Raw genomic sequence first — 26640 nt, forward strand, 5'->3', positions numbered from 1 at the left:
GCAGCTCAGCCAGAAGCAGGGCTCACATGGCAGCAATAGGAGCAGCAAGCAGAGTGTTAAGGATCAGGGAGCAGGTAGACAGTAAGGAGCGAGGGGTCCTGGACTGCGAGAGGGCACAGGTTGGACTAAGGACCCCCCCCCCCATATGCACAAATTTCATGCACCAAGCCTCTAGTTACAGGATAAAATATTCCAACACTCGAGGCCTGGTATACAAAATTTGTACATGGGTAGAGTACCTAGGATTGGCCAGTGATCAGGGCCAATCTGTGGGGTGACCAGCAGGGTGATTAGGGCCCATGCTGTCACCAGTCTTGGCTGGCCTGGCACCGCCTGCTCGTCAGACCTGCCCCTGCCGGGACCTGTGGGCTGGGGAAGCTCCTGCATGGAGCGTCTGCCCCTTGGTGGTCAGTGTGCATCACAGCGATCAGTCATTGTGCCAATCTTTCCACCATTCGGTCAATTTGCATATTTTGATGCTATAACCCAAAAAAGATTTGAGTTTTGAACTTAACAAAAAATAATAAAGATTTCAAATTGTAATCACCTGAATGTGCAACCATTTCTTGGTGATTTTATTCAAAATTAAATAAATTCTCAATTCAGTTACAATTTTTTTTTTTACATATTTATATTATACCTGGGAATATTTTAATGCCAAGGTTATAGCTTTACTTCTACCTTTCAAACTACTCAAAATCTTTTACAGATGTATCAGGTAAAATTGTACACTTACCAACACCTTGGGGCCAACTTAACCTTACAGGATTATTTTCAAATTTTTGGACATGAGGTGGATATTCTTTCCTATAAAAGGGAATATACATAGTTTTATTCTAACAAAAAAAAATATTTTTCAAAATGAAAAAATTGAGAAAATACTTATAATACTTTAAAAGCAAATCATAGCTTCTTTGCCATATAAAAGTGATACTGTAAAATAACAAAACTATAATTCAGAAACATACTAATAACACATTATAAGATCTCTAAAGTCAGTGACTATTTTTTGCTTAGACAGTCAATTTATCAAACCCCATAGCAGGCATTAAGATTACTGTTCTTTCAAAGTAGTTCCCCAAATGCATAAAACTATACTAATAGAGGAATATACAAATTGTCTGGGATGCTATCACAGTAAAGACCAAACAGCAGGCTGTGTGGGGCAACAAGGTCAGAAGGGGGGGTTTAGTAAGGAACGACTAATGACTGAACAGCAGGCTGTGTGGGGTGACTAGATTGGTAGGGGTGGTGGTGGTTAGGTGCAATCAGGCCTGCAGGGAGGGAAATTAGGGGTGACCAGACTGGCGGGGGGCGGGGAGGCAGTTAGGGGCGACAAGGCTGGTGGGGGGGGGCAGTTAGGTGTGATTAGGCCCTCATGCAGAGGTGGTTAGGGGTGATCAGGCTAATGGGGTGTGTGTATGTGTGTGGCAGTTATGGGCAATCAGCAAGGCAGGCAAGCAGTTAGGAGCCAGCAGTCCCAGATTGTGAGAGGGATGTCTGCCTGCCGGTTTAGGGTCAAATCCCAGAATTGGGCCTAAACTGACAGTGGGACATCCCCCGAGAGGTCCTGAATTAGAGAGGGTACAGGATGGGCTGAGGAGACCCCTCCCCCACTCCCATGCATGGATTTTGTACACCAGACCCCTAATCAGTTCATAAAAATCACATTACATGCTATAGCCAGTTTGACTCAGTGGATAGAGTGTTGGCCTGCAGTCCAAAGGGTCCTGGGTTCGATTTCAGTCAAGGGCCTATACCTTGATTGCAGGCTCCTTCCTGGCCCGGGCCCTATTCAGGAGGCAACCAATCGATATGTTTCTCTCACATCAATATTTCTCTCTCTCCCTCTCTCCAAAAATCAATGAAAAAATATCCTTGGGGAAGAATTAAAAAAAATAACTGATTACAAAAAACTCATAATGCTTCATTTTCACATGTGTTGGGTATAAATAAAAGAATACATAGCAAATAAAATATTGGCTGAGGAAAATCCCAAAATAAGTATAAAAAGTGTTATATACAAAATTAGCAATCATACAAGAATTTTAATACAAGAATATGACTATTATGGGAATATACTTATACTTTTAAAAATACATTTGTATATAAATATATACAAATACATAAAAATAAATAGAGTTGATTTTCAGGATTCTGAAAATAATCCTTAGTAAATAAGGGTCCTAAAATACAAAGCAAAAAAATTAAATCTATAGCTAATTATGGGATAAACAAACCATTAAAGAAGATTGGCAAATGCAATTGACTGGAGAACTATAATAGCTACTTTGCTATCCTAAAATTATTCCTATTTTATTTAATCAGGATATTAAAAATAAGAGGTTATTCTATTATTTATAAATCCATTCACACTAGTAAACAATACCAAATTAGACAAAAACTCTAAAGAAAGTTTCCTGTAAAGATTTAATACTGTATTGTAAAAGTCAAACTATCTAAATTGAGAACAAAATATGAAAATGACATAAGGAAGAAAATAATAAGCATAATGACAGTAGTGTATTTGTAATAGCAGTTAGCAAACAGTGAGCATCATGTGCCAGGTACTAAGTGCTTCCCATCTATTAAGTATTTTAATCTTCACAATAATCTTATAAAACATATATTTTAGCACTTTATATGTGAGGAAACAGAAGCAAAGTGAGGTTAATTAACTTGCCCATCCACAGTCACACAACTATTAAATAGCAATGCCAAACTCTGAATCCTGCTAAACTGCATTAATATTGATGAGTAATGATTGTTTCATCATTATTGAGCAGCATTTGGTACAAGTGGGCAATTTCCACCCCGTCAGCTTAAAAAAACAAACAAACATATATTTTTTATATTAAATGTATATATGCATATAGATATATGTTTGTATTTTTTTTTTTAGAGAGAGAAATGGAGGAGATAGAATATCAATAAAAATCCTTGACTGGCTGCCTCTTGCATGCCCACTAGTGGAGATGAAGCCTGTAACCCACAGATGTGCGTCGACCAGGAATCAAACCAGTGACCTCTTAGTGCATGGGACATTCAACTACTGAGCCACATGGCTGGGCAAAGAAACCAACTTTAAATTGCAACAGAAATGATGATTTTTAAAAGCAAAGTATTATAGTAAACTCCAAACACTATCTGTAGTATATATTATTTAAAATTGTGGACACTCTGTGTAATATATATTTTTTAAAACAGTGGACAACAGATATCTGTGTTTTTGTTTTTTTTTTAATTCTCATCTGTGGATACTTTTTCCAATGAATGGAAGTAGGGGAAACACTGATGTGAGACACACTGATTGGTTGTCTTCTGCACGCCCTGCTACTGGGGGTGGGAAACCTGCAACCAAGGTATGTATCCTTGGACCAGGAATCTAATCCGACACCCTTCAGTCTGTGGACCAACACTCCAACCACAGAGCAAACTGGTCAGGGCAACAGATATACTTAAATGCTAAGGATTATCAACAAGGTAAGTTTGAGCAGCCAAAAAAATCTGAAAATATAAATATTCTGGGAAATATAAGCACAGATTTATTCAGTAGTGACTGAGGCAATAATATCCATGCTTTATAATGTGTTGTAATTTAATGTTAATAAACTATTATGCCTGGCCTGTGTAGCTCAGTGGTTGAGCATCAACCCATGAACCAAGAGGTCACTGGTTCTATTCCCAGTCAGGGCATGTGCCCAAGTTTTAGGCCAGATTCTCAGTTGTGGGGCATTTCAGACATTATGCTCACTCTACATCCAATTTTTGCTACATTTTCCTATACAAACAGGGCAAATTAAGTTGTTTTAAAAATTATAATGAATAAATTACAGAAATAAAAACATGCCTTAGATTTGAGTATATGAATTTCAGAATAAAAGCATTAGCTTGAAAAAAGAATGAAACTTTCTAGCCACAAACTATCTGTGTTCTTTAAATTTTAGTTTAAAAAAGATTTGCTATGTGGAAAAAAAAAATCAAATTTTATGTTAATTTCTTGGTTTAAGGGTTCCATCATTCTACAGATAATAAAATTTCAAACTCCAAACTGATCTGAAGCTCAAGTCTAGGATTGAATTTTTCAGTGGATATTTCTTTTCTACCTCAAGCCAAGCAAAAGCAGAGAAGCATCCCTGTCATGTCATATAAGGTAGGAGATTTGGGGGGCGCTTCTGAGGACTTGTGTTTTGTGTAGAAGTTTTAGATAACACCTTACCTCATGGTTGCAACATTTTACAAGCAACATAAAGTGAATTGAAAGAGCTTTTATTTGTTTGCAGAATTGTTTACAATATCCGAATGCTCTGTTCAGTAAAGGTTAGACAGGCCTCAGCAATACAAGTTTTAAAAAATTAATTTTAGAATAACTTTAGATTTGCAGAAAAGTTTAAAATACAATTCACAATTCTCTAATATCCATTACTAAGTTTCTCCTAATGTTAATGCCTTCATTACCATCTCACATGTAAAAAACAAAAAACAAACCAATCAGGCACACAAGTATTAACTTCAGATTTTATTTAGTTTCACCAGCTATTTCACTAATATCTTTTTCATTCCAAAATCCAATCCCAGATACACTGCTTTTAATCTGTCTCCTTAGTCTCCTCTTTGTTTCCCAGTCTTATATTGGACTGAAAAAGAAGTGATCAGTTATTTTGTAGAATGCACCTCAACCTGGGTATTCCTGGTTGTTTTTCTTGTGATTAGACTGAGGCTGTGAGTTTGGGGTCAGAGTATCACCGATGTGAAGTGCCCTTCTTATCCACCTATCAGACGATACATGCTATCAATGTGATTTTTTAACACTGGTGCTGCTAACCATGATCTTTTGGCAAAAGTGGACCGTTTGCCAGGTTTCTCCACTCTAAGTAACTATTTTTCCCTTTCCACGCTCTATTTAGAAGTCAGTCAGTCAGTCTAGCCCACCAAAGGAGTTAGTTTAGTTATGCTCCACTTCCTGAAAAGGGGGGCCTAGCTACACAAATTTCTTGGAATTTAGTAATAAACAGCTGTCCTCTCCCCCAATTCGTTTTACTGAAGTTTGTAAAATCCTGGGCTAGTTCAATAATAAATATATTCATTTATACCACTCATGAATATTTTATATACTTTAGCTTGTAATCCAGTTGTTTCAGTTTTTGCCTTTGGGAGCTTTTTCAGTTGCCCCTCGTGCTGTTTTGATGTAACCTCATTCCTCTTTGTGTGTGTGCTTTTTATTCTGATAAAATATAACATAAAATTTACAAAAATATGGAATGCTTAACGATCTGCATGTCATCCATATACAGGGGCCATTAAAATCTTCTTTGTATTGTTCTAATTTTAGTATATATGCTGTTGAAACAAGTACTCTTCTGTTTTTTTTGAATACTTGGTTAGTTTCTGACACTTAAGATGTCCATTCATTCTGTTTTCCTTAACCCATCGCTAGAATCAGAAATTTCTCCACGTTCCTTTTATTAGAGTGGTATTAGAAACCAGGATCTGGTGGCTGTTGCCTTCTTTTTTTTTTAAGCTTAGTGTTTTTTAAAATTTCTTTATTGATTAATGTATTACATGTATCCTTAACCCCCTCCCCCCATTTTAAGCTTGGTTTTAATAGTAATTAATTTTTATCAATCTTTCCATTGATCTGATTTCAAAAAATGTAAAGTTCTATAAAATAGTGTATTCACTTTACAAAACTCATGTTAAACTTATAGTCTAATTTTCAAAAACATGTATTAAACTCTCTCACAGTTGTACTCTAACTGAAAACTTCCTGCATATTTTATTTCAAATATTTTGACAACACTTAGTGGTTATGCTCTTAAAGCCTGTATCCATTATAAAATGTGCTCTTTAATACCATTTCATTGTTATTAAAATTCTACTCATGTTCTTTTTGTTTGTATATCTTGTGATTTTAAAACCCCTTTATTTACAAATTATTATTTTATGTCTGATTCTTGTAACAACTTAAAATAGCTGGATTTAACCCAATTAGTTTATCTTTTTATTAAATTTATTCAATTTGGTCATAATTATTATAACACTGAATAGACTTTACAGTTTCATCTTATTAGTTTTTAATTTTTACATTTCTCTTTGCTTAACATTGTTTTACTGTTTCATCTTTTCCACTATTTATACTGGCTTGCACAATTGCTATTGATTGTCATCATCCCTCCATCCCAGTTGACTTAACAAATAAAGTTCCTCTCTTTAGATCAAGCATGTCAAGCTCATGGCCCACAACAAATATTTTTGTGGTCCAGCCAATTTAACAGTTTGTAAGAAACGTTTTAATAAAAATTTCATAACTTAATTTTTACAATATCCTGTTATACATAATTAATAACTACAATGTTCAATAATGACTGATTACCATAATCTTGTTGCATTCATTTCCCTTATGAGCCAGCCAACATTTCTCTCCACTAATACTAGTAGCAAGTATTTTTTTAAATATATATATATTTCTTTAAGGATTTCAGAGAGGGGGGAAGAGGGAGAGTGAGAGAGAGGGAGAAGGGTGGAGGAAGGAAGGGGAGGGGGAGGGGGAAGGGAAGGGACACCAGTGATGACAATCATTGATTGGCTACCTCCAGCACGTACCCGGATGGGGATCAAGCCCACAACCCAGGCATGTGCCCTTCGCAGGAACTGAACCCAGGACTCTTCAGTCCGCAAGCCAATGCTCTATCCACTGAGACAAACCAGCCAGGGCAGCAGTATTTTAACTACCAATTGCTATATCATTAGTTTTGGACTGATTTGTTTGGTGTAGGCAACAGGAAATATTTTGTTTTTGGAGAACAAGAAAAATAGGTTTATTTTCATTACGCTTATTATTTTGTGCAGTTATTCAGTGTCGGGTAAGTTAATGTTCAAGAAAAAATATTTTTATTAAAATGTTCTATTATTTTATGTTAATGATTATTTATTTCAGCTCTCTGTATTCGGCATGTCTCTGTTGAAATAAACCTATGTTTCTATGAAAATTGAACATTTTTTATTTTTTGTAGCCCACATAGACTTAAACCTTATTTGGCCCATGTTAGCCTTTTGAGTTTGACATGCTTCCTTATTCCAATCGCATGTTTCTATTTAAGATGTCATCATGATTCCAACTATTTCTTCAAGCCAGATGTTTTATTGCATTCCTAACAGGCTGAGGTCTTTAAATTTATTTTACTCCCCTCTACAACTCCTCCCAAGAAAAGGCCTTAAAGACTCCTTTTACTTCTGTCTTTCCATCCCCCCCAACTCCTTAATTAACTTTGCTGGGATAGTGTGAATACCTGGTCACCAACTATTTCTTTTCCTTTGCAGGACATCTCTATTTGGAAAGTGGAACATGTTTAGCCTTAACTGAATGTCACTGACTTAATTCAAATGTGTCAAATTATAAGTCATTTACAAAATGTTTTAATCTCCAAGATTTATCAGGTAATAACACTTTCCTACCTAAAATGCCCTAAAAGCTTCCACTGAGAGCACTAATATAAAATCCAAACTCTGCAGATCACTTTACAAAAAGGCTTTTATAATCTGGACCCTAGCTGACCTGACCAAATTCACCTCATAACATTTTTCCTATTTTGCTATTCAAACTCAAGACATATTGGCCTTGCTTTCGGTTCCTGAACATGCCAAACTCATTCCTGCATTAGTATCTCTATCTGGAAAAGCTGTCTCTATGATCATAGCTTGACTGACTCATTTAGTCCTTGGTTAAAAGTTAAGCTTCTTAGTAAAGAGTTTCTCTGAACATGCAATCTATACTATTATTCTCTATTGTATCATCCAATTACACTTCTTTACATAGAACCTATTCCATGTTTACCTGGTCATTATCTGTGCCCATCAAAATTAAACTATAGGAGTCATGGATTTTGTATGTATTGTTTGCCACTGTATCCTTATGCTTATTGATAACTAGAATGAAAAAAATGTACATATCTAAAAGGTAGAATGTAATTTGAAATGTATTTATCAGGGCAAATATTTGTATAAGCACTGCCACACAAGGATAATGTCAAAACCACTGGACACCATGTAGATCCATTATACACCAATTCAAAATATTACATTGTCGGTTAATGAACAAGTATCATAATTCAGACATTTCAAAGGCACTGTAAACTTGTTTATATTTACTGATAACACTGGTTAGTTGAAAATTGAATATACCTGAACTCTGTAGTCTGTTTACTTGTTTATTCTAGTTCTAGTGTTTTCAATCACTGTTTTCCTCACAATATACTTTATTATGTGTCAAGTCATTCCTTCTATTCTTTTAAAAAAATAAGTCTGTTGCTTTTCTCAAATATTTATTCTTCTAAAACTTCAAAAATGGTCAAATTTCTTAAAGTCACTGAGATTTTACTAAAATTGCATTAATTATACTTTAAGATTTAGAACTATTGTAATATACATAAATAAGTAATACCTGGTATATATAATTTATATTATTACTTATATTTATTTTTTTATCCTCACTCTAGGTGTGAGGATATTTTTTCCATTGATTTTTAGAGAGAGTGGAAGGGAGGAGGAGGAAGGGAAGGAGGGAGGAGAGAAAGATCAATGTTACAGAGACACATCAATTGGTTGCCTCCCACATGAACCCAAAAGAGGAGGAGTGGTCAGGGAGCAGAGAGACTGAACCCATGACCCTGTAGTGGGCAGGCCAATGCTCTAACCACTGAGTCATGCTGGCCAGGGCTATTTATATTACTATAGAGTAAATAAATATAAACTTCCTTTAAGGTAAATACCTAATAACCAACCAAAAAAAAAAAAAAAATGTTCCAGATTACATTCTTTAGGTACATTTATAAAAAAGTGACACATCATTAATTTTATCACCCAATATTTTAGTTATTGTGAATGGCATTCTAGTCTTTTATTTTTATTTTATTTTTATTTTTTAAATATATTTTATTGATTTTTTACAGAGAGGAAGGGAGAGATATAGAGAGCTAGAAATGTCGATGAGAGAGAAACATCGACCAGCTGCCTCTTGCACATCCCCTACTGGGGATGTGCCCGCAGCCCAGGTACATGCCCTTGACCGGAATCGAACCTGGGACCTTTCAGTCCGCAGACTGATGCTCTATCCACTGAGCCAAACCGGTTTCGGCATAGTCTTTTAAATATATATACCAATTAATCACAAATGAATAAAAGAAAATTAATAATACTATCAATCTTGTTGTTTATCATAATGCTCAACTCATTATTTCTAAGGTTTCAAGTGACTCTTACAATTACAAAAAAACAGTATCATCTGAATATAATTTTATTCTCAAATACCTTGGGACACAATTTATAATGCTATTACATATTGGTATCACCTTTCTGTGAAACATTTCAGCAGTACTTATCAAGCACATTAAAAACATTTGTAATCTAGCCCCCAGGATCCTTTCCCAGAGCTGTATCTTACTAGATGCATTTAGAGATTTATATACAAAGCCATTCATAACAATAAAAAACAACCAGAAATGGGCTAAGGGATAAATAGATTATTTATCTACAGGACAAACTATTGTGAAATCATTAAAAATCATTTTTAGAAACCAACTTAATGGTAGGGAAAAATGGTAGGGCATATTATTGAGGGGTGAAAATTCAGAATACACAGCTATATTTTATTATGTGTTATGTATATTAAAACGTTATTAGGGAAATTATTAGAAAGAAATTAACATGATTCTAATACCAATGAAAACAATTGTTTTAAAAATTATAAAATCTCTATATGTTTCAATTTCATAATGGGATTCTTTATTTACAGAGGGAGAAAAAACAGAAACAAAACAGTTCTAATATAGTAAATATTCTAAATTCCTGGTACTGCACAGACACTGTATTCACAACCCATCTGTCTATGAGTCAGAAAGAAATTTGCGTCACCCAAGTTGTTAAAGTCACCCACAGCAAAGAAGCTGGCAGCAATTTTTTTGTCTGTGAGCTCTAGATCTTAATCTTATTTATTATTTATTCCAGTTTGGTCTTACATGTAAATCACACATCATTGCCCAGTATATAGTACAAATGAAAAAAACTGGGGAAAACAATACCTTCTACAAATACCTACCTTTCTGTTTATTCAACAAACCATTATCTTTAATAAATAAAAAATTTAGTTCAGAGATTTATAGCTCCTCATGTGTTAAGGGACATTACTCCCCAAAGATCAGGAAAAAAAGGTGGCTCAGTGTTCACGGGAGGAGGGAGGGGGAGAGGAGGCTTATGTGAAAAAATTTACAAAGTAAAATGTACTGATGTACAGTTCTTCTCAGTTTATCTCTGACAAAGCTAAATAGAAAATAATTTTAGATAAGGACCCAAAAAATTAATGGGTAAAATTCAACCTACCAGTAACAGTAACTAAACTACTGAATTAAATCACTCAGGTGTTTTCCCTACAAAGTATTTTAGAAACAGTTGCTGCTGCATATGTAGTCCCTGGCATTAATCTTAGTACAAAAGACTGAAAGAATTTCAGTAGCTATTACTATTACAGCAATTTCAAATTTTAGAATGTGTAAGTTTTAAATAATTGTCTGATTTGTTCCTCACAATCTCCTTTAAAGTTGAGTATGTATTACCAAACCCATTTTAGAGTTAGTTACATACCTACTGATAATGCTGGTTACTTAATTCTACATCTAATATTCAGTATTATTCCAACAAGACTGTGAACTGTAAGCCTAGCCAGTGTGGCTCAGTGGCTGAGCATTGACCTATGAACCAGGAGGTTACTGTTCAATTCCAGTCAGGCACATGCCTGTGCTGTGGGCTTGATCCCCAGCAGGGGGCATGCAGGAGGCAGCAGATCAATAATTCTCTCTCATTACTGATGTTTTTATCTCTCCCTCTCCCTTTCTCTCTCTGATATATATATATATATATATATATTTTTTTTTTTTTTTTTAAGAATATAAGTTTAAGAGGGCGGCAGGAATTTTTGTCTGCTTCCAGAAGAGTGCCTGGCACATAGCTATGGAAATATATGGTAACTTTCCTCTATAGAAATATGCCTAAGGAGCCAAAACAGTGGGAATAAAAATTAATATAAACCCTCCAAGGCTATTGTGAATAAGAGAATAATCTAATCTCACAGGAGAAGGGAGTGGGAGGCAGGGGCAGGAAGAGATCAAATAATTTATATGCATATATGCATATCCCATGGACTCAGGCAACAGTGCCAGGAATGCCGGAGGGGACTGAATGGAGGGGGCGATAAAGGGGCGGAAATCTGTAATACTGTCAATAACAGAAAATAAAATTTAAAAAATAATCTAAATTGTTATATTATTCTGATAATGTAACAGTAACTACATTTTATCTATCTTATGATATAGCATAAGAACGCATTTTTATAAAATAAGACTGTTTCAATATAACTGTATTAAGAGTTACTTAATGTGCATTCTTTAACAATTTTATTAAAAACATCTTAATAGCTTGCCAAAACATAGTCACTTATGAGTTAAAAATATAAAATGACTCATTTATATTTGACAAGAATAATGATTAACTCAAAAACAACAACAAAAAGACACAATGGAAAAATAATTTTTCTTTGCCAGAATCGTAAAATATTTACACAACCCATTCATCTAAAGCAAGTAATGTTTGTGATATATTTCAGGATTGTAAAATACGCCCAAAACTTTTGCTGATAGGATTATCCTTAAATTTATATTTCAGAAACTTGGTGTTCATGAAGATGGAATGTGTTTTATAAAATGCCCTTTATACAGTTAAATCAGACTGTCCCTTCTTTTGACATTCACCAATATCATGAAAGTATTTTGTTTAATATAAGGGCCGTTCACCTGTTTTTTGGGTAGAGGGTTCAGAAAATACTTTACAACTCTCAGAAAAAAATATGCATTAAATATTCTACATTTATACATTGAGCAAAGAAGCTATTTTTAAAAAAATATATATATATATATTTTATTTTATTTTTTTTTACAGAGAGGAATAGGAAGGGAAAGAGAGTTAGAAACATCAATGAGAGAGAAACATCAGTCAGCTGCCTCCTGCATGCCTCCTACTGGGGATGTGCCCACAACCAAGGTACATGCCCTTGACCAGAATCGAACCTGGGACCCTTCAGTCTACAGCCCAACGTTCTATCCACCGAGCCAAACCAGCTAGGGCCGTGGTCGACAAACTGCGGCTCACGAGCCACATGCAGAAATTTGGCCCCTTGAGTGTGGCTCTTCCACAAAATACCATGGTCTGGGAGAGTGTAACTTGAAGTGCTATTAGAAGAAGTTTAAGTTTAAAAAATTTGGCTCTCAAAAGAAATTTCAATCATTGTACTGTTGATATTTGGCTCTGTTGACTAATGAGTTTGCCGACAACTAACTAGGGCAAAGAAGCTATTCTTATGGACATTTGCCTTAGAAGAATCACAACCATTTAACCTTAAAAGAAATGTGTTCTTAAAAATTTGTTCCCATGTTATTTACATTACTCAACATTTCTGCAAAAGAACAATGCGTTTGCCAGTATTGTTACATAGGGAACAAACAATGATCATAAAATTCTGTTACAAATTTTTTGGGTCAGAATAGGAATACATTTGGTGTTAGAGTTTTAACTCCAAGCTTGAAGTATTCTAATTCCATTTTCCCTTCACTCTACTAAAGTGTAAAATATAATAAGAAAGATTTTAGTAATAGAATTAAAATCAACTTTACTACTAAGACACTGAAACACACTAGTTTTAAAAGGAAAGAAGTCACACATTAGCCTAAGTATATAATAACCATTCATAAAAAGTGTTATACTAAGAATTATGGTGAAACATTACCAACATGGCCAAATATCATGTTTTTTTACTAGTACATTTCATTTTATTAAAATAATTACTAAGTTTTAATGTGATACTAAATCAATGGATATTTTTCAAAGCATACAAATCATTTGATATTTAATATTATATCCATGCTCTAATTTCATCGATATTAAACTTACCTTTCCTTTTGGTCCAGATTGCTTAAAACATAAAAAAGAAAAAAAATGTAAGAGGTAAGACCTCATTTTTTTATATATCACTGTAGTTTTAGTAACTGTAAATAAGGTAAAACTCTAATGTGATTAATTTGTTTTCATACATTATATACTGTTTTGAATCTTGTCAGATATGTAAATTGTTTTTCAATTTTTGTCAATAGAGAAAATACGTTATATCTAAACATATTTAAGGAAGAAAAAATTATATACAAAGATATGAAAAATTCTTGAAAGCTTTAACCACCCAACATTTGAGTATATGTTATTTATAGTTATGTAAATAAGTCTTCAAGAAACAATACAATTTCCTGAAAGTCATACAATAATTTTAGTGGTTCCAACTCTATTATTAGATGTGATTATTTGATTCTGAGCAAGAAAAAGAAATTTTAAAGTTGAAACTTTTGCACCAAAGCCTTATTGTATGGTTTGAGATACAAGGAAAGTTGTGAGATTTAAGATGATGGCCTCTAAAAAAAATGCTAATGTATATAAAAGATCCACCCTTCTCCATAGTTCATAGAAAACATAAAAAACTACCAACATTAATTACTTAAAAGTTATTAAAGCCCTCAATTTAGAATAAAATCCACATTCTAAAAATATTACTTTTTATTAGTAAAGAAACTAAATATTCAGAACTAAGCAAAAACAGATTGCAAAATCCTTAAGTCCCCACATTAACTCTTGTATTTATTTTCCCCTATGGGCCTTTCAAGTCTTTTTTACCTACCCTTAATAAAAACAAACAAACAAAAAACCCCAAAAAGTGAAATGTAAGTAAAACATAAACCACTAAATGTACTCTTGTAGCAAGACTTATAAAAATTAGAGGTGAAGCCGAAACCGGTTTGGCTCAGTGGTAGAGCGTCGGTCTGTGGACTGAAAGGTCCCAGGTTCGATTCCGGTCAAGGGCATGTACATTGGTTGCGGGCACATCCCCGGTGGGGGGTGTGCAAGAGGCAGCTGGTCGATGTTTCTCTCTCATCGACCTCATCGACGTTTCTAGCTCTCTATCTCCCTCCCTTCCTCTCTGTAAAAAATCAATAAAATGTATTAAAAAAAAAATTAGAGGTGAAGATGGTATTCAGTTATATACATTTTTTAATTTCTGCTTTTTTTCATACCTTCTCCTCCATCACTGTTAGTAAATCAAGAACCTATCTTTTAATATGAATTAAATTAACATTTGGAATAGCAATAAGAAAATAGGGATGGTAATATCCTCCCATATAGTAGCTAATCTCATCTGATATTTTAACAATCTCCTTTTTTTTTTTTAGATTAAAAAGGTGTGACATACTTGTTCCTGTATCTTACTAAATCACTATAAATTATTAAAAAAACAGGTCTGATTTATTTACGGGACGAGTTATACCACACTCTAAGAAGAATAGACTGTATGTGTGAATTACTAACTGGTGGCATATCTTTTAATTTCAAATTAAGGGTTGAAAAAATAAAAATTAGAAACTATTAAAAAACCAATGCGCTACCGTCACCTGAAGCCTACTAAGTAAAACCAATGAGTAAATATCTTTTTTTTCATGACTCTGACTATGTGGTTTCTGTTGCATGCAGTACTCAAAAGTTACTTTAACACTTCCTTTGTGAATTACCGTATTTTTCGGACCATAAGACGCACCGGACCATAAGACGCACCAGTTTTTAGAGAAGGGAAATGAAGAAAAAAAGATTCTGAAACAAATAGTGTCCTAAAATATTTTATGTGCATTAAAACCCAACATCACAGTCATAATCACATGTAATCAACCCTGTAAAGTAAACAGCAGCATTTAGAACCATTTTAGAGCCGGGCAAGCACACAGAGACCACACAGAGCCGGGCAAGTAAAAAAATTTTTTTTTAAAGTATATGTGTAGACTATATTTGGACCATAAGACGCAGGGACTTTTTCCCCCCACTTCTGGGGGGAAAAAAGTGCGTCTTATGGTCTGAAAAATACGGTATATACCCCTCCCTTTTCTGTAAATAGTACTACACATACTTTGTATATCTCTCCTACTACAATTACCAGGAAATTGTTTGTTCACTTGCTTTCTGACCTCCACCTTAATCAGACTTGAATTTTAAGGCAGGGACTTTGTCATATTCATCTTTGACTACTCTGTACCTCACCTATGCCTGATATATAGTATGAAATGAATGTTTTTGAAGGAAGAAAACTGGAAAAACTCTCAATGACTTGTCTTTGAATTTTAAAATATTTTCAATGACAGTTACTTTGCAATAGGAGGTATAAAAATGCTTACTCTATAAATAAAAAATAAAAGTAGAATCTATCCTGCTGACAAAACTTTGTGTTTTCCTTATTGCTCCTGGTTTTTCTTGTCAAGTATTTTAGTTCAGGATTGTTTCTTTAAATATAAACTAAGTCAGATTTTGGTTTTTTATTTATTTATTTATTTTTATTTTTATTTTTATTTATTTATTTTTATAAATATATATTTTATTGATTTTTTACAGAGAGGAAGAGAGAGGGATAGAGAGCTAGAAACATTGATGAGAGAGAAACATCAACCAGCTGCCTCTTGCACACCCCCCACAGGGGTGTGCCCGCAACCAAGGTACATGCCCTTGACCGGAATCGAACCTGGCACCTTTCAGTCCGTAGTAGACCGATGCTCTTTCCACTGAGCCAAACCGATTTCGGCTCGTTTTTTATTTTTAAGAAAAATTTTACTAGTGAATAGCAGTTCCGATTAACAGAATCTAATCTTTCATGAACATGAGTAATGATACACATGCATGGTATAACAAAGTATGCAGACCTAGAATAAAACAAAGCAAACCAATTTCCAGAATAAAGTCAGTTTTTTAACATAACCAACAAGGAAAAGGGAATGAGGAGGAGTCATAGTGTAAATAAATCCAAACTAACTTCAAAAGCAATAATAATTTTGGTTGCAGAACATATCACTTGATCATAAATTAGTATTTCAACTTAGAGCTCATTTTCACAATATCAAGAACACAGATCTTGCCGAAACCGGTTTGGCTCAATGGATAGAGCGTCGGCCTGCGGACTGAAAGGTCCCAGGTTTGATTCGGTCAAGGCATGTTCCGTGGTTGTGGGCACATCCCCAATAGGGGGATGTGCAAGCGGCAGCTGATCGATGATTCTCTCTCATCGATGTTTCTAACTCTTTACCCTCTCTCTTCCTCTCTATAAAAAAATCAATAAAATATATATTAAAAAACAACAACAAAAAAAAACACAGATCTTTACCAGCAGTGGAATCTATCAATGTGATCAATGTGTGAGAAAATTATACCTCTCCCTTTTCTTTCCCCTCATTACTCTTTTTCTTATTTAGTCTCTTGTTTGTGCCACATGTATGCCAGAGAGCTAGACTTGTTTCTGTACTTTGTAATAAAGCAAGCCAATTTTTGGTAGTGCAGTGACTTCTCTTTCTTTTTAGTTGAATTTCGCAAATATTTTATATGAAAAGTATGATTAAAACCTGATATGTTTTAGTAAAAAAGTTTTTTTTTTTTACTATTCTAATACATGAGAAAGATTTAAGATTTTTAAGTAAAAAATACATGTTATAGAAAATCTATGTAAAAAGTAAACATAACAATGGTTTGTAATAGGACACTTTCTGAATGAGTAGCAGTCTAGATTAGTATTTTTAAATAATGAAGAATAGCATCTAACATATATACCAAATCTTTAAATTTTACTAGTTAGAAAAATTTTTATGTTAACAATTCATAATGCAAGAAATAAAGAGTTTATTTAATTGTTGGAGTCCTAGAATTTTTACTAAACTGAGATTGACTCAGAATTGAAATTTCATAATCATTTTTGGATGGTTATAAAAAACCTCAAAAGCATTTAAAGCACCAAAGCTTTCCCCATTATTTCAAGATTCAAGTAGTACTCCACAGCCAATGAGAACATCAGAATCAACTAAAACTACTAAAACACAAAATTTTCTAAAACATTTAAAACTAATTTTATGATTGATTTTGACACTATAAAATCCTATGAGCCTTATAAATAAAGTAAGGTAATAACTGTAGTGTTACTCATCAGAGCAAAACTACCAGCTGAAGATTTCTCTGTCATATACTGTAAGTTCCAATGTAATAAAATTAGTGTAACTTAACTGGAATATAATGCAATAAAATGGCTTTTATTTAAAGGAGGCATGGGTCATACTGACATACTTCAATGTGAGGTTGGGAGGACAAGAAGAGATAGACCAAAGAATTAATATAATTGTATGCACAGTCCATGGACACGGGCAATAGGACAGTGAAGACCTGAGTAGGGTGGGCAGGGGTGGGGGTAGGGGATAGGAATGGGAGATATCTGTAATACTATCAACAATAAAAAAGTTATTAAAATATAATAAATAAAAAGTCTCTGTACAAAATGTAATTTATTCAAAGGCAAATATAAAAATAAAATTCTATGACATGAGTTATTTCAGACATGATTTTTACAGACAACAGAAACAGTAAAATTTCACAAATTTAAAAAAATTGGTTTTAAAAAGAGTGAAAAAATTCCTATTAAAGGGCATGGTATATGTATACTAAATGAAGGCAATTAGAATCCTTTACCTTTGAGCTGCTGTTTTTACAACTGGTATCTGTGCATTAGCATGATGAAAACATCTACCATCAATAACAGTTCCAGAACGTAATGATGAATTCTGTGTATTTTCACTATAAATTCAAGAAAAAAAGAATAATTTGAACAATAAAAAATTACAAACACATATGCAAAATCCTTTAAAATCTGAGTGCATGCACAAAACCACTTAAAATGTATAAACCAAATTGGCCATGTTAAATTGTACATTAAGAGTTTTCTACTTTCTGAATTTATCTCTGAACTAGAGGCCTGGTGCATGAATTGGTGCATGGGTGGGTTTCAGCTATCTTGTCCAGATGGGGCTGGGGTGGCTGGGGGGAGAGGCCACAAGCTGTTGGCCAGCTGGCCCTGCTCCCTGGTAGAACTCCAGGTTGAACTCCCATTTAAGGGGACAATTTACATATTAGCCTTTTATTATATAGAATGTTTCCAATACAATTCAAGAAAGATAATAAAGAGTAGAACACTAGAATAGAAATCATGAATTCTAAATAAATGTTTAGTATTATAAGATTTCCAATAAATTAATTCAGATGTTTTCTTTCCTTAGTCTCTATTTATAAATGAGACTATTATAAAAAGTTTTTAAACCAGGAGCACTAGTTTTCTTGCATTCCAAAATAAAATGTTAATTGTAAAGAAAAAAATGTGTTCTAAATTCTATTTCTAATTCTACCACTGACTCAAAGGTTACTTAGCTTTTATGTACCTCCGTTGCCCGCCTCTAAATTGACCAAGTAGAAATGAAATAGTGATTTTCAACCCTACTTCTGGAAGATGTAACAGCCCAGTCATATCATAACAGTGTTTCACTCTGACAACTACTAGGAAAGGTGAAGTGCCTTTACCTCAACTTCTTTTTGTTGCTCAACATGTTAAGTCCAATTGGGTTGCCCTTTAAAGGTTTAAAATTATCAGACTTGTTTCGTCTTGCATATATCTTCCAAGAATCACCAGAACCAGTAGCAACAATTTCAGATTGACGAATTAACTGTAAAAAAAAAAATCCACAATTTATCAACTACTATTTGAAAACTAATTTATTAAAAAGGTAGTAAAATATACTAGCTATTAAGGAGGGGTGAGAAGGGTGGCAATGGCATGGATCGAAGAGCAATTCAACAATAATACTTTTATTTCCTAAGGCCAACATACACATAGAGGAACATGGGTTTTATGAAATTATTTTCTTTATTCAATATATTTTTATTGATTTCAGCCAGGAATATATTTTAATATATATTTTAATATATATTTTATTGATTTCAGCCTCTTTTCTACACCCATGTAGAAAAGAGGCATTATACAATTATCTCCTTCCCCCATCTTCCCTTTTAAAATAGACCTTTTTCCCCTTTATAAAACAAAGACATAATCATCACAACTTGTATTAGAACTTAATAACCTCCAAAAAAGAAATATTTGAAATATTAGTATCTGGAATCTCTTTTGGCACATAAAATAGTAGTAGCACTTCATATCTTTCCCTGTTTTACATTTATTTCTGTCAAAGGTGAACCATGGCTTAGAAACTGGATATTATGAACCAAAATAGGATTTTTTATTTTATTTTATTTTATTGATTTTTTACAGAGAGGAAGGGAAAGGGATAGTTAGAAGCTGCCTCCTGCACACTGCATACTGGAGATTTGCCCGCAACCAAGGTATCAATACATGCCCTTGACCTTTCAGTCCACAAGCCGACGCTCTATCCACTGAGCCAAACCGGGTTAGGGCTAGAGTAGGATTTTTTCTTTTTAAAAAAAATATATTTTATTGATTTTTTACAGAGAGGAAGAAAGAGAGAGGGATAGAGAGTTAGAAACATTGATGAGAGAAAACCAACCATCAGCTGCTTCTTGGGATGTGCCCACAACCAAGATACATGCCCTTGACCAGAATTGAACCTGGGACCTTTCAGTCCGCAGGCCGACATCCACTGAGCCAAACCGGTTTCCGCTAAAGTAGGATTTTCTTAATTCAGCTATGCTGCAAAATGGAAAAGCAAAAGTAAGGAAAATTTACATTTATGATCTTGTATCTTCTACTCCAATTATTTCCAGGAAAATCATTGTCCCAAAGAAAAATCAAGGGAGAACAATTCAAAGAAAGCATAAATTTAAAAAAAGGCCAAAATTGCCCTGGCCCATGTATCTCAGTTAATTACATCTTGCCCTTGTGCACAGAAAGGTGGCTGGTTGGATTCCAGGTTGGGTTTGGGCTCAGTCCCCAGTAGAGGGCTTGCAGGAAGCAGCAGATGGCTGTTAAGCTTTCATATCAATGTTCCTCTATTCTCTTTTCCTCTCCCTCTCTCAAAATCAATGAAAAATAAATAAATTAAATTTAAAGATACTAAAATCTGCTGTGTCTTATTATAACCAGGTAACAAACTCATAAAGAAACCAAAGCCATATTTTCCTGTCTTGGGATCCTGAAGTGAAATGGTTGCCATGATGATGATATTAACATGGATATTTGAAGTAAAAAATGAAAATAGTTTTATAGATAAACTAGAGGCCCAGCGCATGTAATTCGTGCACAGGGGAGGTGTGTGTGTGTTTTCCTTAGCCCAGTCTGCACCCTCTCCAATCTGGAACCCCTTGAGGAATGTCTGACTACTCATTCAGGCCCCTCTCACAATCCAGGACTGCTGACTGCCAATTGCTCGCCTGCCTGCCTCCCTGATTGCCACTAACTGCTTCTGCCTGCCATCGTGATCACCCCCTAAACACTCCCCTGCCAGCCTGATTGCCCGCCCCTCCCTTTTTTTTTTTTAGTTTTTAAAAAAAATACATTAAAAAAGTTATAAAATTTTTTACAAAAAATATTGTATTAGTAAAGGCACCCAAAATTTAACAATAGTTAAAATTTGCAATGAGCTGAAACCCGTTTGGCTCAGTGTTAGAGCGTCGGTCTGCAGACTGAAAGGTCCCAGGTTTGATTCTGGTCAAGGGCATGTACATTGGTTGCCGGCACATCCCTGATAGGGGGTGTGCAGGAGGCAGCTGGTCAATATTTCTCTCTCATCGACGTTTCTAGCTCTCTATCCATCTCTCCTCCTCTCTGTAAAAAAATCAATAAAATATATTTAAAAAAAATTTGCAATGACTTTTAAGTTTTTGGTTAAAAATACAATTTATAATTAACAAGTTTATTACTACCCAATTCTTGAGTCTTGAAAAAAGTCTTTTCAGTATATTTCACCCAAATTCAGAAAGACAATGACTCTTAATTACAAGTTTTATCTTTTTATTTATTTAAATATATATATATTTTTATTTATATTTCATTTACATCTTATTGATTTTTTACAGAGAGGAAAGGAGAGGAGCTAGAAACATCGATGATTGAGACATCGACTAGCTGCCTCCTGCACACCCTACATCAGGGATGTGCCTGCAACCAATGTACATGCCCTTGACCAGAATCGAATCTGGGAGCTTTCAGTCCGCAGACCGACGCTCTATCCACTGAGCCAAACCGGTTTCGGCAAATATATATATACATACATACATATATATACATATATATATATTTTTTTTTTCCTTTTTTAAATAAATTTTTATTGTTCATATTATTACAAATGTTCCTTACCCCCCCTCCCCCAAAGCTCTCCTCCACCAGGTTCCCACCCCACCCTCTGCCCTTTCCCCACTCACCATTGTCCTCATCCATAGGTGCACAGTTTATGTTCAGTCTCTTCCCACACCCCCCTCCCCTTTTCCCAAAGAATTGTCAGTTCACTACCCTTCCATACCTCTAATTCTATTATATTCAACAGTTAATATTGTTCATCAGATTTTTTTTTTAAATTTCCTTGGTTTTTAGATTCACTTGTTGATAGTTACGTATTTGTTGTTCTTAATTTTTATCTTTATTTACTTTCTCTTCTGAAAGAACCCCCTTCAGCAATTCATATAATTCTGGTTTGGTGGTGATGAACTCCTTTAGCTTTTTTTATTAGTGAAGCTCTTTATCTGACCTTTAATTCTGAGTGATAGCTTTGCTGGATAGATCATCTTTGGCTGTAGGTTACTATTCATCACCTTGAATATTTCTTGCCATTCCCATCTGGCCTGCATGGTTTCTGTTGAGAAGTCAGCTGACAATCATATAGGTGCTCCTTTATAGGTAACTACCTTCTTTGCTCTTGCTACTTTTAATATTCTCTCTCTGTCTTTTGCTTTTGGAATTTTAATTATGATGTGTCTTGGTGTGGTCCTCTTTGGATTCCTTTTGTTTGGAGTTCTGTGCGCTTCCTGGACTTGTAAGTCTAATTCTTTCACCAGGTGGGGGAAGTTTTCTGTCACTATTTCTTTCAGTATGTTTTCGATATCTTGCTCTCTCTCATCTTCTGGAACCCCCATAATTCTGATGTTGGTTCGCTTGAAGTTGTCCCAGAGGTTTCTTACATTATCTTCAATTTTCTGGATTCTCTTGCCTTCTACCTTCTGCGGAGTGTCTTCTGGCTCTTTATGTTCCAACTCTTTGACTTGATTCTTGCGGTCTCCCATTCTGTTTTTAGGACTCTGTATAATATTTTTTATTTCAATCAATGTATTCTTTATTTCTTGTTGAACCCTTATCATTTCTTGTTGATTCCTTATAATTCTATTTAGTTGATCCCTTTTCATATCCTCATAGGTCTTATCCATCTTTTCTAGGAAATTCTTGAAAAACCTTATAAGTGTAGATTTGAACTCTATATCCAGTAGCTTTTTGTCCTCCATTTCTTTTGTTTGTGATCTATTTCGTCTTGGCATTTTCGCAGCTTTCCTGAGTTGGTAGCCTTAAAAGTCTCTGTGTTCTGCTTGAATGGGGCGTGGTTTCAGGGTGGAGCCTGCAGCTTTGGCTTCTGTCAGCCCCGTCCTATGCGGGTCCTTGCAAGTGCCACTGAGAGAAAGGTGCCCTCGATTTTCACCTGCTGCCAGTCTATGCTATCCCCCAATGAGCCCGGTATTGGAGTTCAGTTCAGTTGGAAATGGAGTTGGAGGTGGCACTCAGAGCAGACTGGAGCCCCTGTCTCCTTCCCACCAGGACAATTCCACGGCACAGCCGACAGTCCCTTCTCTGCGCGCAATGTGCGCGCCGCCGGGACCTCCTTTCACCGCTCCCCAGGGTCTAGCCTAGAACTGGGGTTCAGAGCAATCAGAACTGGGCCCAGCACAGTTGGAGCGTTTATCTCCTTCCCGCTAGGGAACACCCGCCAGGTACTCAGCCGCCCTCCTCTTCGGCTCTGTCCTCTCTGCGCGCCATGTGTCTCCATACCTTAGGCTTTTATAGCTCCAACGCACTTCCTTCTGGTTTTCTCCTTGCTTCTCGTTGTAGAATTTCCAGTCAGTTGACTTTCCTGTAGTTCTGGGTAATGTCCATTTTATGTTTTAGTTGTATTTTATTGAAATTGATGGATACCTGTCAGCCATCTTGGAACGACCCCCTATTTTGTCCAAATATATTTTTTTAATTGATTTTTAAAAAAATATATTTTATTGATTTTGTACAGAGAGGAAGGGAGAGAGTTAGAAACATCGATGAGAGAGAGTCATCGATCAGCTGCCTCTTGCACACCCCCTACTGGGGATATGCCCGCAACCAAGGTACATGCCCTTGACCAGAATCGAACCCGGGACCTTTCAGTCCACAGGCCGATGCTCTATCCACTGAGCCAAATCAGTTTCGGCAATTTTTATTTTTAAATGTTAGATTATTAGAGGATTTTTGGAAATTAACTCAAAAGAAAGCACTGAATAATAATACTATAGCAAAAATCTTTCCCTACCCATTTTATTATATGACATAGTACTTATGTAAATAAGATTTCACAGTATATATATATATATATATATATATATATATATATATAAAACAAAAAAGTTTAAAAAAATTGCAGATCAATGTCTTATTCTAGCAACAAATAATATTTACTCATAGATATGTGAACTAAATGAATAAAAAAGGAAAATATCTATTCATTTGTTTTAAGATATATTTTAAAAATAACTATACACAATTCGTTTAATCACTGTAAATATCTAATATATTGGATTAAATATTTCTTAATAACTATAAAGGTAACTCAATCCATTAAAAATGAACCTTTTAGTGACAAATATTAATGTTAAATTAAATATTTAAATTATCTATTAACGTTTACCTTTTTATAATTTTTTTCAAATTTAGTAAATTTTTATTGTTCAGATTACCGTATTTTCCGGCGTATAAGATGACTTTTGAAACTAGTAAAAAGCCTGCTCAGATTGGCCAGAGTCAGAAAGGCGGTCTATTAAAAAAAAGAACTAGTGTTGCCTCGGAAGTGGAGGGTAGTCTTATTCAGCAAATATAGGCCTAAACCTATGTTTTAACTGTAAAATTAGAGGGTCGTCTTATACGCTGGAAAAACACGGTATTACAAATGTGTTCCTCCCCCCCTTAATTGTGCCCCCCCCCCCCCCAGGTTCCCACCCCACCCTCTGTCCTTCCCCGATCCCCTATTGTCCTCATCCATTGGTGCAGTTTTTGTTCAGTCTCTTCCCGCACCCCCCATTCCCCTTTTCCCCGAGAATCGTCAGTCCACTCCCCTTCCATACCTCTGATTCTATTATATTCAACAGTTAATACTTTTCATCAAATTTTTTAATTCCCTTGGTTTTTAGTTTCACTTGTTGATAGTTACGTATTTGTTGTTCATAATTTTTATCTTTATTTTCTTCCTCTTCCTAAATAACCCCCTTCAGCAATTCATATAATTCTGGTTTGGCGGTGATGAACTCTTTTAGCTTTTTTTTTTTATTCGTGAAGCTCTTTATTGGGCCTTCGATTCTGAGTGATAGCTTTGCTGGGTAGAGTATTTTTGGCTGCAGGTTCTTGCTATTCATTATATTGAATATTTCTTGCCATTCCCATCCGGCCTACATGGTTTCTGCTGAGAAATCAGCTGACAATCGTATGGGTGCTCCTTTATAGTAACTACCTGCTTTGCTCTTGCTGCTTTTAATATTCTCTCCTTGTCTTTTGCTCTTGGAATTTTAATTATAATGTGTCTTAGTGTGGTCCACTTTGGATTCCTTTTGTTTGGGGTTCTGTGCGCTTCCTAGACTTGTAGTTCTAATCTTTCACCAGGTGGCATTTACCTTTTTATTAAAGTACTAGAGGGCCAGTGCACGAAATTTGTGCACTGGGGGTAGAAGGGTCCCACAGCCCAACCTGCCCCCTCACATACTAGAAGCCCTCAGGGGAAATCATACTGATAGCTTAGGTCCGCGCCCCATGGGGCGTGGGCTTAAGCCACAGACTGGCCTCCCTTTTTGGGAGGCAACCGGGCTGATCAGGAGAAGGCACCAGCCCCATCACTCTGCTGCTGCAGCCACTGCCAGTCACCACAGACACCAAGGTGTTTATTCAACACGGGCTCCAGTCCCTTCACCAAGAAAAAATGACAACTTTCTTTAGGCATTTTCAAGATGTGTCTTTCACAGGATATGCATTTCTTTCTTTCTTTCTTTTTTTTTTAATCTTCACCTGAAGATATGTTTCCAATGACTTTTAGAGGATGTGGAAGAGAAAGGGAAAGACAGAGAGAAACATCAAAGTGAGAGGAACACTTTGATTGGTTGCCTCCTGCATGAGCCCTGATCTGGACCTGGCCAAAGAGGAGCCTGCCACCTAGGTAGATGCCCTTGATCAGAATCAAACCCAGTCCCTGCTGTCTGCAGGCCAAGGCATTATCCACTGAGTCAAACCGGCTAGGGCAGAATATGACATTGCTTAGCCTTCCAGCAATGGACCTTCATTTTTGTCTCCAGAAGTGTGATAGAAAAACCCTAGATAACCTTTTCGAATTCTTATTACCCAAGTTATTAAGAATATTTCCAGTGGCATATAGGAAGCCTAGCCAATGTGCAGTCAGAAAAGGTGCCTCCTCTATAGTTCACACCGAGGGCCCCTCCAGCTCCCTCTGATCACTGGCACAGCCCCTGCCCAGGCCAAAAGCCTCTTGGGCAGGAGCAGACCCCCAGCTCCCTGCAATTAATCACAGGGGGTCTGCTCTTGCACCAGGCCAAAACCGAGGCTTTCGGCCTGGTGCCGGAGTGGCCCCCAGCTCCCTGCGATCGAAGGTAGGGGGTCCGCTCCTGCCTCAGGCCTTACCTCACAGAGTGACCTGAATGCCAGGATGTTCCTGGGACACAGACCCTCGGAACCTACGTATGCAAATTAATCGCCATCTTTTTTGGGTTAATTTGCATAGTCACTGATTGGCTACAGGCTTAGTGAAGGTACAGTCAATTTACATGTTTGTCTATTATTAGGTAAGATATAGAATAAATTAAAATCTTTCCATCCCATAAAAATACCTCACATGAAGTTAAAATAGATATGTAAAGTCAAAATCCTGTGAGAAACTGAAAGAAAATATAAATTTAAGAAAAAGGGCACAATATAATATTTTCAACTTAAAGAGGATGTATTATACTTGTAAAACTTTTTTAAAATAGATGCTGCTGAGTATGAAATCATAATTATCTTTAGATATCACTGGATACATATAAGTGTCAAACAGGTTTAAAAAAAAAAGTCAAAATTTATGTACTTAAAAAATATGTAATAAGACATATACTTAATTAAAAGCTTAAGGCAGTGGTTCTCAACCTTTCTAATGCTTCAACCCTTTAATACAGTTCATGTTATGGTGAACCCCAACCATAAAATTATTTTTGTTGCTACTTCATAATAATTGTGCTACTGTTTATGAATCGCAATGTAAATATCTGTGTCGTATGATGGTCTTAGGCTCTACAGGAGCGGTTCTCAACTTGTGGGTTGTGACATTAGAAAGGTTGAGAACCACTGGCTTTAGGGAATCTCAAGCAATAAAAGATCAAAGACCAATGTCATAGAAGTCAGTGATTGAACACTTTAGAGTAGTAAGAAAAAAACTTCAAATTCTGTAAATTCCCTAATCATGACAATTGTTTTGGACA

The 26640-nt window shown here is 35.4% G+C and overlaps 1 protein-coding gene and 1 non-coding gene across 18 annotated transcripts in view; both read right to left on the reverse strand.

Annotated features, from left to right (window-relative positions):
- Positions 1 to 26640, reverse strand: part of SENP6 (SUMO specific peptidase 6) — a 91821-nt gene that overhangs the window by 50662 nt on the left and 14519 nt on the right. For 12 of the 17 annotated variants that reach the window (XM_036414463.2, XM_036414459.2, XM_045573119.1 and 9 more), the window contains 4 exons: positions 18511 to 18653; positions 17629 to 17733; positions 12994 to 13014; positions 737 to 807 (listed from right to left, as the gene is read on the reverse strand). In XM_036414463.2, the coding sequence (XP_036270356.1) occupies positions 737 to 807; positions 12994 to 13014; positions 17629 to 17733; positions 18511 to 18653 (340 nt within the window). Of the gene's footprint in view, positions 1 to 736; positions 808 to 12993; positions 13015 to 17628; positions 17736 to 18510; positions 18654 to 26640 lie in introns of those variants that run through there. The other 5 variants (XM_036414456.2, XM_036414457.2, XM_036414464.2 and 2 more) reach the window with 5 other exon arrangements.
- LOC118706201 lies at positions 5251 to 5356 on the reverse strand. The gene has a single exon (XR_004983936.1). It is a non-coding gene; the product is annotated as a U6 spliceosomal RNA (small nuclear RNA).

This window comes from Pipistrellus kuhlii, unplaced genomic scaffold (assembly GCF_014108245.1).
Source record: "Pipistrellus kuhlii isolate mPipKuh1 unplaced genomic scaffold, mPipKuh1.p scaffold_m20_p_5, whole genome shotgun sequence".
In the NCBI taxonomy this organism is placed as follows: domain Eukaryota; kingdom Metazoa; phylum Chordata; class Mammalia; order Chiroptera; family Vespertilionidae; genus Pipistrellus; species Pipistrellus kuhlii.